This window comes from Pelophylax lessonae, assembly GCF_965119305.1.
Source record: "Pelophylax lessonae genome assembly, chromosome: 10".
In the NCBI taxonomy this organism is placed as follows: Eukaryota; Metazoa; Chordata; class Amphibia; order Anura; family Ranidae; genus Pelophylax; species Pelophylax lessonae.
The window spans coordinates 190458162-190475314 of record NC_138777.1 but is presented as its reverse complement, the minus strand read 5'-3'; the positions used below and the strand labels follow the sequence as shown (position 1 = coordinate 190475314).

At 43.9% G+C, this 17153-nt stretch overlaps 2 protein-coding genes across 5 annotated transcripts in view; both read left to right on the top strand.

The window, feature by feature from the left end:
- The window catches only part of CMC2 (C-X9-C motif containing 2), a 662556-nt gene that overhangs the window by 303933 nt on the left and 341470 nt on the right, over positions 1 to 17153 (top strand). The gene's annotated exons all lie outside the window — the stretch shown is intronic.
- The window catches only part of CMIP (c-Maf inducing protein), a 182916-nt gene that overhangs the window by 13977 nt on the left and 151786 nt on the right, over positions 1 to 17153 (top strand). For all 4 annotated transcript variants that reach the window (XM_082270373.1, XM_082270372.1, XM_082270371.1 and 1 more), the window contains exon 2: positions 8243 to 8293. In XM_082270373.1, coding sequence (XP_082126499.1) covers positions 8243 to 8293 — 51 coding nt within the window. The remainder of the gene's footprint in view (positions 1 to 8242; positions 8294 to 17153) is intronic.

The window sequence follows — 17153 nt, the reverse complement described above, 5'->3', positions numbered from 1 at the left end:
TCTCCTAAACGGTGCACAATTAGGAGATATTTATTGTACCTTTTTATAGGCTTACCTGTAGGTATAAATAAAACAAATGGACATTGCTATTGCTTTGCCACTGTTTGAATGGCCGAGCCACGAGGACGTCACTTTAGTGTCAGCCAGTGACGTCACTGGGGCATGTGCACTACGCTCTTAATGGACAGCATGTGCACATACGCTGGTGACGTCACTAGTTGCTAATAAAGTAAATATCTCCTGGTGCATGTTTAGGAGATATTTACTGTACCTACAGGTAAGCCTTCAAATGGGCTTACCTTTTAGGTATAAATAAAATAAGTGGACTTTACAACCGCTTTAAGTTTGAATGACCGAGCCGTGATGATGTCACTTTAGTAGCAGCAGGTGATAACACTGGGGCATGTACACTGCCCTCTCAGTGGATTGTATTCTGCCCATTGAGAGCGCAGTGCACACACACAAAATACACATAATAAGCCTTTTTATAGGATTACCTGTAGGTATAAATAAAAAAGCGGACTTTACTACCACTTTAAAGCGGAGTTCCAGCCATTTACTCACCTGTCCAACGGTCCAGCGATGCGGCCGCCGGAAGCCTCGATCCTCTCCCTCGGCGCCGGCATCACTGCTGTGGGCACCCGGCTGTTACAGTTTGCGGCTTCACAGCCGGGTACCCACTGCGCATGCGCGAGTCGCTCTGCGCGCCGTGATTGGCCGGCAATCTTCTGGGACCTCTGACGTGTCCCAGAAGATTGCAGGGAGGGAGGGGGAGAGGAGAACTTCCGCTCAGGGCGCCGCGGCGCTCCGAGCGGAAGTGGGAGCGGGTACCTGTCAAAACTAGGTACCCGCTCCCCCCCCCAAAAAATGACATGCCAAATGTGGCATGTCGGGGGGTCAGGACATGGGTGGAACTCCGCTTTAAGTTTGAATGGTTGTGCCGTGAAGACGTCACTTTAGTAGAAGACGGTGATGTCACTGGGGCATGCGCACTGCGCTCTCAATGGATGGCATGTGCACGTAACCTGTTGACGTCACCAGCTGCTATTAAAGCGGAATTCCACCCTAAAAAAATTTTTTTACCTAAAAATACCCCCCGGGACAGTCAGGGCTAGTGCATTTAAGCAACGATAGCCTCTGAACTGTCCCCTGTTTCAATTGCCTGTAAGAAGAAATACTTACCTTGAAAATGTCTTGTCCAGCGCTGCCATCTCAGGTGTGGGCAGCTGAAGCCAGAGCATCCTCTTCGGTGTCCTCTTCAGTGAAGTCGGAGTCCCAGAATGCCCTGCTCGTCACTTCCAGGGCAGGAGCGTCATCCCTGCAAAGCCTCTGGGCATGCCCAGAAGCTGTTCAGCATGGAATGACGCGCCTGCACCGGAAGTAACCGGAGTGACTCCGATGCAGGCGCATTGATTCCTGGGATCGATGACGCTCATCTCCCAGGAGTCAATGCAAGGAGGAAGTGACGTCGTGGGCCCGTGTCCGCAGAGGAAGGAAGATAAGTATATTTTCATTAAAAACAAGGTAAGTGAAACAAAAAAAAATTTTAATTATCCAATTCTTTTTCAGGTAAATTAAAGCAAGCGGACGGTGCAAGAAAATTTTTTAGGGTGGAACTCCGCTTTAACCGCTTTAATTAACGTCACTAGCCTGGGAGGGTCTGGGGAGCGAGCGCGCGCCCGCGGAGGGGCGCTCCCGCGCGGTCACGGACCCCCCCGCGCGTGTGACTAGCGGACCCGATGTCCGCCGGTCACTCGGCGATCGGCGGGGGAGAGGGAGAAAGTCAGGCGGCTTGTGTAAACAAGCCACCTGTCATTCTCCTCGGTGTAAAGACACTGATCACACAGATCTACTATGTAGATCCGTTGATCAGTGTCCTTACAGCTCAAGCCACAGCCAATCACAGTAGAAAGCACGCCCCTAGGGACACACACAGCCCCTCCCTCCCAAATAAAGTTAACCCCTTCACTACCAGTGTATTTTTACAGTAACAGTGCATATATATAGCACTGATTACTGTAGAAATGTCACTGGTAACCCCAAAAGTGTCAAAAATGTCAGTCAAGGGTCCGATCTGTCCGCCGCAATGTTGCAGTACCGCAAAAAAAATCGCAGATCGCCGCCATTACGCGTTAAAAAAAAAAACAACAAAAATGACAAAAATCTTTCCCTTTGTTAGTAAACGCGATAACTTTTGCGCAAACCAATAAAAATATGCTTTTTGCAATTTTTTTTACCAAACATAGGTAGGATAAAACAAATTGGCCGAAAATGTTAAAAAATTTTGATTTTTACATTTTTTTGGGGGAATTTCATATAAAAAAATGTGAAAAATATTGCTATTTTTGCAAAATTTACGCTCTTTTTTTGTTTATAGCGCAAAAAGTAAAAATCGCACAGGTGATCAAATACCACCAAAAGAAAGCTCTGTTTGTGGGAAAAAAAGGACGTCAAATTCGTTTAGGTACAGCGTCGCACGACCGCGCAATTGTCCGTTAAATTCACGCAGTGGCGAATCGCAAAATACCCCTGGTCTTTTAGCAGGAAAATCCTCCGGGGCTTAAGTGGTTAAAGTAAATATCTCCTAAACTATGCAAGTTTTCTAGATTTTTTTTTGTACCTAGAGGTAAGCCTTATGGACTTACCTCTAGGTATAAACAAAAAAAGCGGACTTTGCTATCGCTTTATGTTTGAATGACCAAAACGTGATGACATCAATTCAGTAGCAGCCGGTGGCATCCCTGGCGCATGTGCACTGCATGCCATACATTGAGTGTGCAGTGCTTGTGCGCAGGTGACGTCACTGGCTGCAGTTAAAGTATATATCTCCTAAATGGTGCACAATTAGATATTTACTGTACCTACAGGTAAGCCATATTATAGGCTTACCTGTAGGTACAAATAAAAAAAAAAGTAGACTTTACTACCGCCAGGAGTTCAGCTTTATTTACTGATTCAGGCTACAATCACGTTATGTTTGTGGGTACCCATAGTTCAGGTTTCAAAATGGCCGACAGTACTGTGTACACAACAGGTGCGGCATCTCAGCCTCTCCACACAGCCCTGCGCATCTATGACTGGTACTTCAGGGTAAACACAATAAAAGGTCAAAAGGCAAAATAAACTCAAACTCACTTGCCAAACTTGGCAAACCTGCTGGTTTACTTATCATTTGGCCACTTCTATTTTTGAGGCCCAGTTTATAATGTGAGCCTGTGACTAGAGATGCTGTTCCCTCATCGATTTAGCTCCTGGAATAAAAAAAAAGCCGTATTGTTCATTTTCAATAACAGACTTTGCTGCCCTGATTAAATGTGTACCCAGCACGGAGCAAATATTGACATACACTGCAGGAAGCAGATACTAAAGAGCCATTGTTATTTGGACACCACACCAAGCCTGCCTGCCTGGAAGCCACTAATGCGTCCATAGCAGGAAGGTAAGATATTTACCAAAGAGGAGATTCCAGGAAATAAATATGAATTGATTATGATTTCAGAGGTGGGTTGTGTTGACTGTAAAGGTAAATTGCTTGGAGCACATGGAGACAATCTGTGACTCCTTAGCTCCAGTCAATCTTTAATTCTCAGCAACCCTGGTGACCATAAACCAGAAAGCGTGGGATGGGATTTGTGCTATCGCTGTCATTCAGCGGCATTAGGGTGGAAAACAGGCTACAGCTAGCCACGGAGGAGCACGTCTACTAGCAATCATTCTTTTCCTTGAGAGCAGTTGTGAGCCCCCCGAAATGCGTTGGATACTTTTGTGAACTCTAGTGGACTATTTTCGTGGGGAAAAAAATTCAGAGCTTGGTGGTCCTCCGCTCCGTCAGTGGCACAGGTAAACAATAGGATGGCATGGTATCTGAAAAGATGTTGATTTCTAGGGAAAAGCTATGTAAATTGAACGGGTTCTATTCAGTCCCCTGGTTTTACATTATTTACCCAGGGACTTAAAGAGCTGGTGGTCAATTACCTGTGTTACCTAGCCTGGTCAGTGAGCACCCTCTTGCCTACCCTGCCTCCTGAAACTGCTCTTCTTTTTCTTTTTTACTTTTCTGTACTTTTTAGGGATGAAAAAAGACGTGTTAGTGCCGGTTCACACTGATCCGACTTGGACCGCGACTTGTCAGCCTAACAAGTCGCGGTCCGTCGCGCTCCCATTGTTGGGTACAGGAACCGTTCTAATAGGAGCAACACAAGTCGCTCCGACTTAGAAAAAGGGTCCTGTACTACTTCGGGGCGACCTCGGAGCGACTTGCATTCATTTTATGAAGTCTGTGCAAGTCGCGCCGAAGTCGCGGTGCAAGCGACTTCACAGGTCACCCCCGAAGTCGTGCCGCTGCAATGTGAACCGGCACTGAGGATACTAGTCTTAACCAACAATACAATATAATAATAGTCCAGGGCTAGGGAAGCCATGACCGCAATCTACATTCTCAGTGCCCTCCAATGGAAAGTCCAATAAAACATCTTAACCATTTCTGCTCCAGAAGATTTTACCCCCTTCATGACCAGGCCATTTGTTTGCTATTCGGCACTGCCCTACTTTAACTGCCAATTACGTGCTCATGTTAATGCTTTTAATGCTGTACCCAAAAAAAATTTAGATAATTTTTTTTTTCCACAAGTAGAGCTTTCGTCTGGTGGTATTTGATCACCACTGGGTCTTTTACTGTTTGCACTATAAATGAAAAAAGAACATACATTTATAAAAAAAAATTATATTTTTTTTACTTTCTGTTATAAAACATATCCAATATAAAAATTTTAAAAATCTAATTTCTTCATACATTTAGGCCAAAATGTATTTTACTTTCTGATATAAAACCTATCCAATATAAAAAACTAAAAAAAATCTAATTTCTTCATACTTTTAGGCCAAAATTTATTTTACTTTCTGTTCTAAAACCTATCCAATATAAAAATTTTAAAAATCAAATTTCTTCATATATTTAGGCCAAAATGTATTCTGCTACATGTCTCTGGTAAAACAAAATCCCAATAAGTGTATATTATTTGGTTTGCATGAAAGCTATAGTGTCTACAAACTATATACAAATAAAATATATACTGGATTTTTTTTTCTACTAGTAATGGCAGAGATCAGCAACTTATAATGGGACGGCAGGCAAACCAACACTAACTGACGCTTTGTGGGAACTGGCTAACTGCCACTGACATCTTCAGTGACACTAATACAGTGATCAGTGCTAATAATACACACGGACACTGTACTAATGACACTGCCCAAGATGTTAACCCCTTTCCAGCCAATCAAAGGGTTAAATGTGTACCTAACAATGTTTACTATGTGTAATATGTGCTGATTTTTTTAAGCAATATGCCAGTTTTTAATTCCTGCTTTGCAGGGAATCAAAAAATGGCACTTCGCCACTGTCAAGAGAGCTTTGTGTTGTTTACACACACAGTGCTTTCTCCTTTCACTTGCTCCGATGATTGGCGTGTCCCAGCCATAAATCATTGGCCAGGAAACGCTGATTGACATGTGCTGGAGCCCTACCCAGAATTGCAGAATCACATCTATCTATCTATCTATCTATCTATCTATCTATCTATCGATCTATCTATCTAACTATCTATCTATCTATCTATCTATCTATCTATCTATCTATCTATCGAGATATATATATATATATATCTATATATATATATATGTGATTCTGTGCAGCTGGCCCACACTGTAACAGTAAATCTAAAGTGCGCTGTCGGCCAGTGGTTAACTGTGCTGGGGTGACCAACTATAAGGGGTAAAGAGTAGGTATGGGCTCAGGCGTGTTTAGATCCTAGTCTTAAACCACCGGACCTATCCCGCCAGGAAGCTGTCATTGCACAGCTCCTTCCTACCCTTTACCACTTAGTTGGTTACCCAAGCACAGTTAAGATGTTTTATTGGATTTTCCATTGGAGAGCACTGAGAATATAGATTGCTGTTATGGCTTCCTTAACCCAGGACTAATAATATATTGTTTATTGATTTCCTTGATTGGAATTGTGCTTGTTGCCAAATATGTTTTTATATCTTTAAATAAAAATGTATTTTAAAAAAAATTCTTTGGTCTCCAATTTTGGTGGGCAGTCGGGGGGTATTGTCTCCTCAAGAGGTCCTTCTGTGCATGAAAGCTGTCTACTTAGTGAAAATCCACTACTTCATTTTTCCTCATTATCCTGTGGACTTGGACCCTTTTTGCACATCCGGCACCATTAACCTACCCTCTTGAGTCAGCAGCATTTATGGCCAGGCATCTGGCCCTGGCAGAATGAGATGCTAGCAATGGCAGCATCATCGTCGTCCTCAGGATAGATAGACCCTCTAACTCTCAGTTCCGGTTCACACATATGCGATGTGGGAACCCTGCGAATCCACTGTGGGTTCCCACATCCTATTCAAATTGCAGACAGTTCACACTGCCATATGCGAATCGCTAGGGGTGTCAATGTAAAGTTAACGACACCCCCAGATCAGTTTGCATATCGCAGTGCGAACTGTCAGTTCGTACATGAATCGTATCGCATAGGTGTGAACCACCATGCAATCCGATTCTGCTGCGGACCCAAAAAAGGGTCCTGTGCGTGTTGTGTCCGATTCTGATGCAAATTCAGCCATACAATGTGTATGGCTGAATTTGCATCACACAGACATTGCATGTGATTTTCAGAGCAGTGCCCACACTGATGTGAACTGGGGCTCAGACAAGCAAGAACATGATATGTTGAACTAACTGACCATCACAACTGAATTTTTAGACACTGGGCATAAGTCAAGTTAACGTCTGAGCAGAAAAAATGTTCTGTACATCTCCACAATACAATTACATTTCCCTATGTTTTGGCTTTTGAACCACTTGACCTCCGGAAGGTTTTACCCCCTTCATGACTGGTGCATTTTTTGCTATTCAGCACTATTCTACTTTAACGGGCAATTGCGCAGTCATGCAACACTGCATGCAAATTAAATTTAATTCATTTTTTTTTTTTAACACCAATAGAGCTTTCATTTGGTGGTACTTGTTCACCACTGGGGTTTTTTTTTTTTTTTTATCATATAAACAAAAAAGACCAAAATTGTTGAAAATGATACGCTATAAAACGTATCCAATCAAAAAATCAAGTCCATTCATAAATTTAGGCAAAAATGTATTTTGCTACGTCTTTGGTAAAAAAAAAAAAAAAACTCCTAAAAACTATATTTTAATGTGTGTGAAATTTATAGCGTCTACAAACTACGATATATATATATATATATATATATATATATATATATATATATATATATATATATATATATACTGTAATTTATGCAGCTATAGACACTATACCGTACTGGCGGTGATTAGCGACTCATAGTGGGATTGTGATACGGTGGTGGGCAATCTGGTGCTAACTGACACTATCTGGGAGGGACACTAACTGACACTCACGTCACTAGTGACACTAATACAATGTTTAGAGATAATACTGTACTAATGACAGCTGGAAGGGGGTTAACATCTAGGGACAATCAAAGGGGTAACTGTGTGCCTAACACAGTATAAAATGTGTGTAATATGTGCTGCTTTTACCTATTAATATGGTTATTTTTTCTCCCTGCTTTCAGGGTGAAGAAACAGGCAAATCGCTGTTCTCAGTACACAGAGTTCTGGGTTTGTAAATACAGATCTCTGTATGTGATTGGACACAGCCGATCACAGGTTTCAGCTAAAATAATTGGCTGAAATCTGTTGCCAAACTCGTGCTGTATCTAATCACAGCATAGGAAGGCAGGGGGTGCATGTATGAGCACCCCAAACCCAAGAGCAAGCCGACAACGTACATTTACGTCTCTGTGCCTGCACTTGGCACCCGCTCGCAGTAGATTTAACGTGAGTGGTAGGCACGAGGTTAAAAAGGTTTCAAGTACAGAAAAATACTAAATTATTCTGCCAGAAATCTAGTGAGTTTCCTTTTTTGAGCTGTCAATATGGTGGTTTGCTAAACTAAAATCCCATGCAGTGTTATCCTCCCTGCCTAGATTTCCTGTGTCGGACAAAAGAGCCCCCCCACTCCACTTTTAAGTGCACCGGTCATGTGTGAAATATATGGGCTGTCATTGTTGACCTCTGCCTCTGAAAATACTATTTTACTGGCTGTTATGCTAATGCTTTGGGTTCAGTTTCTGAGCCAATGACCTGGAAAAAGTACAGCAAATTGTTCTAACTTTTCTGTTTGTTATTTCTTTACAGGCTGCAAACAGCTATCTGAGAGATCAGTGGTTTCACTCCTTGCAATGGAAGGTAAGTAATAATTTGTCTATATAAAGCTTTGTACACACGCAACGATTATCGGCAGACCGATCGTCCGATTTTTGTCCAAGTTGTGTTTTGTTGGTTGGAATGTGCCTAGACTGCACACGAATTTTCTCGGCCAACAAAATTCTACTTCAGAAGTGATGTCATGTGTTGATTTGATTTCTTTGTGTTTTTTCTTCACCGAGCATGCCCAGTCTTGCTCATCAGATTTTTCCCTGTCTAAATCTGTACTGACTTCACGAAAATCGGCCGTTGTGTTGACGGCCAACAAAAATGTTATAGTCTGCACACCAAATTTTTTTCGGTCGAAAAGTCGGAGTTGGTTGTCAGAAGCATCATTCAAAATCGGCAGATCGGATGTTGGCCGAAAATTCCCTGCCAATTTTCGACGCGTGTGTACGGGGCTTAAGTTTACAATGATTGTAAGGCCAACATAAAATGTGGATCATGAAATGCTGTATTCAGTGTTGCAGGAGATGGTCCATGGACACCCAAGGTCGAGTAAAGATGTTGGGTTTTAGTTCTATTCAATATTAAAGAATGGTCAAGTAACTTCCAGCTTGATACTTACATAGGAATTATATTACCATACCTTTTTATTCTACATTCCATAAATAAAATAATGTGAAGTGACCCTTCAGAGGAATCAGTTTACACCGATAAGCCACAACTTTATGAACACCCACCTAATATTGAGCAGGTCCCCATTTTGCCTCCTAAACAGCCCTGACCCTTTGAGGCATGGAGGCCACTAAACCCTTTGAATGTATACTATTGTATCTGGCATCAAGCTGTCAGTAGCGATCCTTTAGGTCCTGTAGGTTGCGAGGTTGGTTCTCCATGGATCAGACTTGTTTTTGGAGCACATCCCACAGGTGCTTGATTGGATTGAGCTTTAGAAAGTTTGGAGGCCAAGCCAACACCTCAAACGTGTTCTGTTCCTCAATCCATTCTCAAACCATTTTTGCAGTGTAGCACATTATCCTGCTGAAAGAGGTCACTGCCATAAGGGAATATCGTTTTCATGAAGGGGTGTATTTGGTCAATGTTTTGGTAGGTAGTGCCTGTCACTGTACATCCATATAAATGGCAGGACCCAAGGTTTCTCATCAGAACATTGCCCAAAGCATCACACTGCTTCTGCTGTTTTCCCTTCTTCCCATAGTGCATTCTGATGCTATCTCTTCCCAAGGTAAGCGATGCACACACACTCGGTCATTCACGTGGTGTAAAAGAAAACCTGATCCATCACACCAAGCCACCTTCACCCCTTGCTTCATGATCCTGTTCTGATGCTCACATGGCCATTTTAGGTGCATTTGGCTGTGGACATGAGTCAGCATGGACACCCTGACTGGTCTGTAGCTACACAGCCCCATATAGAACAAGCTGCAATGTCTACTTTTTCTGCTTTCAACACATTAACTTCAGGGACAACATGTTTATTTGCTGTCCATTATATCCCACCCACTTTGAGATGCAGATTGTACAGAGAAAATCAATGTTCTTCACATAACCTGTCAGTGGTTATAAAGTTATGGCTGATTGGTGTATATAATAAAGTAAAGCCCCAGGGAAAAGTTTTTTGTTTTTCAAATAAAATGAAGAGATAGAAGCACTATCAAGTTTTTATACCTAATTGTGTCATGCTTTTGCCCCTCACTCCCGTTCCTGGAGACTTGGGAGGAAATAAGAGGTAAAATTCCCAAAACGTGACGAGATCCCAGCAGTTGTCCAGAAAACAGATAATTCTGTTGCAAGATTTCCGCTCAGTTCCTGTCCTGGTGACAGCTATCAATTTCGGGAGTCAGAAAATGCTGCTGTGAAGAGAAGTGAGGTGAAATCTGCTATAGCAGAGACACAAATGGCAACAAAATTATAATGAAATTGAGAAAATGAGCGGCAGACAATCATCCTAAGAGTTTTTATATTTATTGGAGGTTAAAATGTGACAAAAGAAATTTAAAGGGCAGCCAACACGTTTTTGGGGCTGACAACACGCCGCCGACCCTGTTGCTGAAACAGCATTGAATTTTCCAAATACAAATAGCAACAAACCTAAATTAAAAAGCAGCCAACGTGTTTCAGTGGCAGCCCCCCTTCATCATTGCTGAAACAAAATATGTTGATATTCCAAACACAAATAATAGCAAACATATAATGAAATTGAGGAAATGAGTGCCAGACGTTCATCTTAAGAGTCCATATTCATTTATTGTAGGTTTAAATGTGACAAAAGAAGTTAAGACAGCCAACATGTTTCATGGGCTGACAGTCCCCCCTTCATCAGTGCTGAAACAAAATACATTGATAATTCAAAAATTGCTTTTTGATTATCAGTGATTGATTATCAGTGCATTTCGTTTCAGCCCTAATGGGCTGATGGATTGTCAGCCCCTGAAACACATAAGATACCTTTTTATCAAATTTTAACCTACACTAAATGAAGGTGGACTCTTAAGATGACAGTCAGGCACTCCTTTTCTCAATTTCATTATAATTTTGTTGCTATCTGTGTCACCGCTTAGGGGGATTTCACCTTACTTCTCTTGATCATCAGGAGCTCTTTTTCTCATTTCCATTTAGATTTCTTAGTTCGGGAGGCCACCAATCTTGGGGGGACCCCCACATTTTGTCAGAACTGCCGAGATCTAGTCATTAAGCGCAGTCAACACCTATTTTGACAGATAAAAAGTCTAGCACCTCACATCTTCCCGGAGCAACAAATTATGATAAATGTCCTAGCTCCTACCCACTTTATCCAAAACTAAAATACGTTTTTTGGCTGGAGTTTAATTTTTTTTTCTTTTTCTTATACTTTTTATCTTGTATGAATTTTAGTTTCTCTAGCGCTCATTGACAGACGTAGTCCTCGGTGACACAGCACCTTCGGGTTATGTTGCCTCCACAGGAGCAGGACTAGACAGGAAATTAAAAAGCTCTGGCCACACCCTAGGGGCAGTCCCAGAGGGTATATCCTCTCTCTCTCTCTGCCTCAGCAAATCAGTTTTTTTCTGTCTAGTCAGGAGTAAGGACCTAGATACCTTGCTGGGATCTTCGGTCCTGGCAGGATTTTTTTCTAGAAAAGAATTTTTTAAGACAGCTTTTTTTCTCCAGTGTTCCTGTGAGATCTTCAAGCAAGAAAGCTGAACTGGGCGACGGGCTGGATGTTGAGATCTGGTGGTCACCCCAGTTCAGCCTACGAGCGCGTGCAGGCCATAGCTCCGCGCTGGGTCGGCCGCGACAAAGTCCCATTAAAGGATTGACCCCGCGAGTTAAACGTCTCGCTGAAACGCCAAAGACCATGAGTCACGGCGTCCATATCGGTCGACAGCCCTCCCGCCCCGGTGGAGAGGGGTACTGTCAGGAGTTGGCGCCCGCCTGGTTCCGGTATGGTGAGTAGTATGTTCCCCCTTTTCCCCTGACGGGTCTTGTGGTGAACGCGGGCCCCTCTCTGTATGGTAAGATAGAGTCCCTCTCTATCCTATAAATGACACAGATCCTCCTACTTTGAGTGTGATTTTATGTGCAAAAAGCCAGGAGGCTTGGTTTGGGAGCTAACAATCTAATTGTATACATGTTAAAAAGATTGTAATCAGTGGCATTCTGGGAATCTTACGGTGATAAAAATAAGCTACCTACCAGTCAGAAGCCACGGACATGTAGACTGCCTTCCTAATCAGATCTCCAGCTATTAGCAGGTCTCCCGAATGGCCATGCGGTCCGCCAGGGCCGGTACCGCCAACCACGCCAAATCCCCATGCAGAGAGAGTGTTGTGTGCCCTGCAGCACACCGCTATTCAGTACAGGCCGCCGCCATGTTTTTTTGCTGGATCGCACGAGCCGCCATTTTGGCGTAGCCTCGTGTCTCCAGCATGGGGGCGGCCATGTTTGAGGTGCTGGGAGCTAGGGGAGGCGCCGGAAGGCGTGCAGAGGGGCGGAGCCGCCTCCTTTCTTCCTGGGCAGCCAGCCAAAAGACTTCCTGTTTGTCAAGACAGCGCTGTAACCTGTTGCAGTTAAACTCTGAGCATCAAGTGGTGAGCCTGGGGGTCTATATCTCTCTCTCTCGATCGATAGGGATCCCTAGCAGGTAACACTAAGGGGCTTTTTGTGGCGCTGGGGGTCTGAAAAAAAAAAAAAAAGTTTTTCATTTTTGAATTATATTATCCAGGAAGTGACTGGAATTATCATGGACCCTGCCACACATATTCCCCCACCTGTTTCCCTCGAGGGGGCCACGGGACCCGCCGGTGCACAGAGTGTAGAGTCATTTACAGCAATTTTGGAGTCTATGGTGGCTCGGGTGGAGGCGGCCTGTCAGGGACGGGGGTCAAGGAAGCGACCCCCGCCTACCCCTATACTATCTGACACCTCTGACTCAGATTCAGAGATGGTCACTGCAGTTGCAGGTTCCTCTGCAAGGGCTGTTGTCTCAGGTAAAGCCCCCTCAGACAGTGAGGAGGACGTTTCTTCTCCCGCTATAATTCAGGAAGAAGCATTGGTGGACGCACTAGTTGTGGCAGTGCAGGAAACCTTAAAACTTGAGGCTTTACCGGCAGAGGCTACTGAAACAGAGATTCCTTTTGGTACTAATAAGCCCATCAAAACGGTGAAGGTTTTTCCTGTACCCAAGTGTTTCGGTAATCAGATTAAAGGAGAATGGGAGCATTCTAAACGTACCTTTACTATTTCCAAGCGTATTGCTAGACGCTATCCGTTTGAGGAATCCATCATTAAGAAATGGACGGTACCACCAGTGGTGGATCCACCTATTTCCAGGCTGAATAAAGCCACGGTTATCCCAGTGGAGGACACTTCGTCCTTTAAGGATCCGGTGGATCGAAAGATGGAAGCAGAGTCCCGCACCATCTTCTCTCTGATAGGGTCAGCATTTAGACCAGTAATTGTTATTGGTCTAGTTTCCCAGACACTTACGGAATGGGCGAGAATGGTACGCCAAGACCTTAGGGGAAAAGATATTCCCCAGGAGACATCTGATTTGATGGAACAGATTATACAAGGGCTACAGTTTATCTGTGACGCAGCCTTGGACACTACTCCCTTATTAGGGCATGCATCTATGTCAGCGGTCATCCTCAGACGTGTGCTGTGGTTAAAATGCTGGTCAGCTGACCTAGGTTCCAAAAAGACCTTGACAAATCTCCCTTTTCAGGGGAATCGTCTATTTGGGGCCAACCTAGAGGAAATCATTAAGGATGCCACTGGGGGCAAGAGCACTTTTTTGCCACAGGCTGCTAAAGCTAAGGGACCTCGCAACAAGCGAGGACCTTTCTTTACCGCCCATAAAGGGCGCCCGGCTGGTACAAGCGGGAAAGGCAAGACTCCTCCAGGAGGGTTCAAGAAGGGCTGGTCGGACAAGCAGAGGACCAACCCAGCCAAACCCGAAGCAAAGGAGTACACAGCCTGAAGGTGCGCCCCCACCCGGTTTCAGGGTGGGGGGACGTTTTCACCGGTATTCAGGACATTAGATCGAGCATCAACCACTACTACCGGTGCGATTCTTCCCTTCCAACATTTAAGTACTACAGGAAGCGGTAGTTACCGTTCCCTGAATAGATCTTTTCCTTTACCTTTTCCTAAGATTAGTCCCTATACCTCACAGGAATCGGATCTGGTTGACCAGATAGGCCAAGTAGCCTCTAGTCGGGTGACTTCGGTCCCTGAGGTTCAACCAGAAAAGATCACCCTTCCTGATAACAATCAGGTATCTGATAAATGTGTGGGAACAGAAAACGACCAGACTTTCTCGGATGGTCGGGGCCAGATACCTCTAGGGACGCCTGGTTCAGATTCTATCAGCGCCAGTGGTCCTAGAAATTCTAGGCTGGCCTCCTCAAGCCGGCCTGGCCGACTTGGACATGCTAGTCGCAGACGTTCCGTGGGAACTTCGTCTCAGGGAGTGTCTGTGGTCTCAAGGACCAATTTACCATCATGCTTTACAGTCGCTGGTTTTAATGGCCTGGCCATTGAGACCCAAGTACTGAAGGACAGAGGTTTGTCTACTTCAGTCATTCCTACCCTTATTAAAGCAAGGAAAGCGACTTCCAGCAAGGTCTATTATCACACATGGAAGACTTATATTGCGTGGTGCGAATCTTTAGCATTTCCTCCACGTACCTATTCGGTGACTCGAATATTGGCTTTTTTGCAACAAGGGGTTGAGCAGAAGCTAGCCTTGAGCACCATCAAGGGTCAAGTTTCAGCATTAGCAATCTTCCTTCAGAAGCCTTTAGCTACCAAGTCCTTGGTGCGGAATTTCATCCAGGGGGTGCGGCACCTGGCTCCACCAGTCCGCGCGCCCTTACCGCCCTGGGATCTTAATTTGGTTTTGTCGGTTCTACAGAAACCTCCCTTTGAAAACATCAGGGAGATTCCCTTGCTTACTTTATCCCAGAAGGTGGCCTTCTTGGTGGCTATTACTTCTGCTCGCAGGGTGTCAGAACTGGCTGCATTATCATGCCAGTCCCCATACCTAGTGATTCATAGGGATAAGGTAGTACTTCATCCTAAGCCATCTTTTCTTCCTAAGGTGGTTTCAGATTTTCATCTGAATGAAGATATTGTACTACCTTCCTTGTGTCCTCAGCCCAAGCATCATCGGGAACATGCATTGCATTCCTTAGATGTGGTTCGGGCAATCAGGGTATACCTGAAAGCTACGGAATCATTCCGTAAGACGGATTCACTTTTTGTGATCACGGATGGCCCCAGAAAGGGGTTGCCTGCATCTGCCGCGACCATTGCCAAATGGATTAGACAAACGGTGGTACAGGCTTATTCTATTAAGGGTCAGAGTCCTCCGTTCCCTGTTAGGGCGCACTCCACTCGAGCGCTCAGTACTTCCTGGGCCTTTTGCCATCAGGCGTCAGTGGTCCAGGTATGTAAGGCGGCCACCTGGTCGTCTGTACATACCTTTACAAAATTCTATAAAATTGATGTGACGGCATCGGCGGATGCCTCATTTGGCCGCAAGGTTTTGCAGGCCGCAATTTGAGGAGACCGGTGGTCTACCTCGAGGGTTTTTTCTGTTTGAAAAAAAAAAAAAAAAAAAATTTTTCTCTTTTTTTTGTTGAGTCTCATCAAGGATGAGCATTGTAAACTTCTAGTTGGCACCGGTTGGGCCTTCTAGATTGGGATTTGATTTTCATTTTCCCACCCCTCATTTGTGATACTGCTCTGGGACGTCCCGAAGGTGCTGTGTCACCGAGGACTACGTCTGTCAATGAGCGCTAGAGAAAAATGGATTTTTGTAAAATCTTACCGTAAAATCCTTTTCTCTTAGCTCATTGACAGACGTAGTCCCCGCCCCTCTGTTTTTTGAGTTGGGTTGGGTTAAAATCTCTAAAGACTGCTTTTTCACATAACTGATTTGCTGAGGCAGAGAGAGAGAGAGGATATACCCTCTGGGACTGCCCCTAGGGTGTGGCCAGAGCTTTTTAATTTCCTGTCTAGTCCTGCTCCTGTGGAGGCAACATAACCCGAAGGTGCTGTGTCACCGAGGACTACGTCTGTCAATGAGCTAAGAGAAAAGGATTTTACGGTAAGATTTTACAAAAATCCATTTTTTTTCTTTCGTATTTGGTGGATATGTATATAAAGTAGATACAAAGGAAATTGTTTACAACAGAATTTTGGCATTTGTGTTCCTTTTTTTTTTAAATAGAATAAAAAAAACAAACCTGTCCAACCTGAGCTTTATCTACTTAGTGTGTCTGTTAATTTGCGTGTAGCGCCTGAAGCGATTTTGGATGCACCCATTTCACTTTCAGTAAAAATCTGAATAAAGTCACTACGTAAACTCAAGGCAAGTTGCACTGATGCAACCTTAGAATCTATCATTAAGGCTTTTCTGTGGTACCAAAACTTACATCACTTTCTGGCTTGGGAATGTGGATTTTAAATATAATAACAAGTGTTTCGATATGAAAAGGTTGCAGCCTGTGTGTGGTAGAAAGGATACCTCATTGTTTCCCTGTGACCATTCCAACATCAGAAAAGGGTTTTCTATTTCCCGAGCCTAAATATAAGTTCTACAACTGTTTCTGAAGATATTAGCTAGTAGCTGTATGTAATCGCATGCTGGATTTTCATATGGAAAAAGAGAGTCATCCTAAGACTGGGAAGACCATTATGTGTGGGGCCCCAAAAGGCAAACAGTTCTATTCTGGACACGTCCTCCTTCCCTTCTGACCACATAACCCCCCCTGTTGGCACCTGAACTGTACATTATCTGGTGTGAAAGGGTTGATGACTGGTTAGGTGAGGCAGGCATTGAAAGCAAGGCACCTAAAAAAAGCTAGCAGGTACGATTCAGACCCAAAGTGTACTTTGTCTTATTAGTGGAAAGGCAGAGTGGCATTGTACCAAGTGAAAACCTTGGGGAATATTTGTGTGCCTGAAGGCTTAAAACTTATTTCTCTGTTTATTCACATTGACAACTGCTACCATGAGCGTGCCCCAGCCTAGCAATTTAGAGCAGTAAGCAAACTGTTTGAAAGCCCTGCCCTACACCAGTTCCCCAATGGCTACCTTTTCTCATGGGGCAGGTTGTAGGTGTGTGGCACACTACGTAGAAAATAAATGCTATATTCAGATTGCAAAAGCTTTGCAATTTTGGTCTAATAGGTTTTGGAAGTATTTTCTGCCCCCTACCAGTAGACCTCATGGTAAGGACTGTCGTGGAGGATACACAGGAAGGTTGAGAAGAAGACCTATCACTTACTTACCTGGAACGCCCATACCAGGGAATAGATTCTTCACCATTACATAGTATATAGCAATAAACAAACCCAATTCCAAAAAAGTTGGGGCACTGTATAAATTG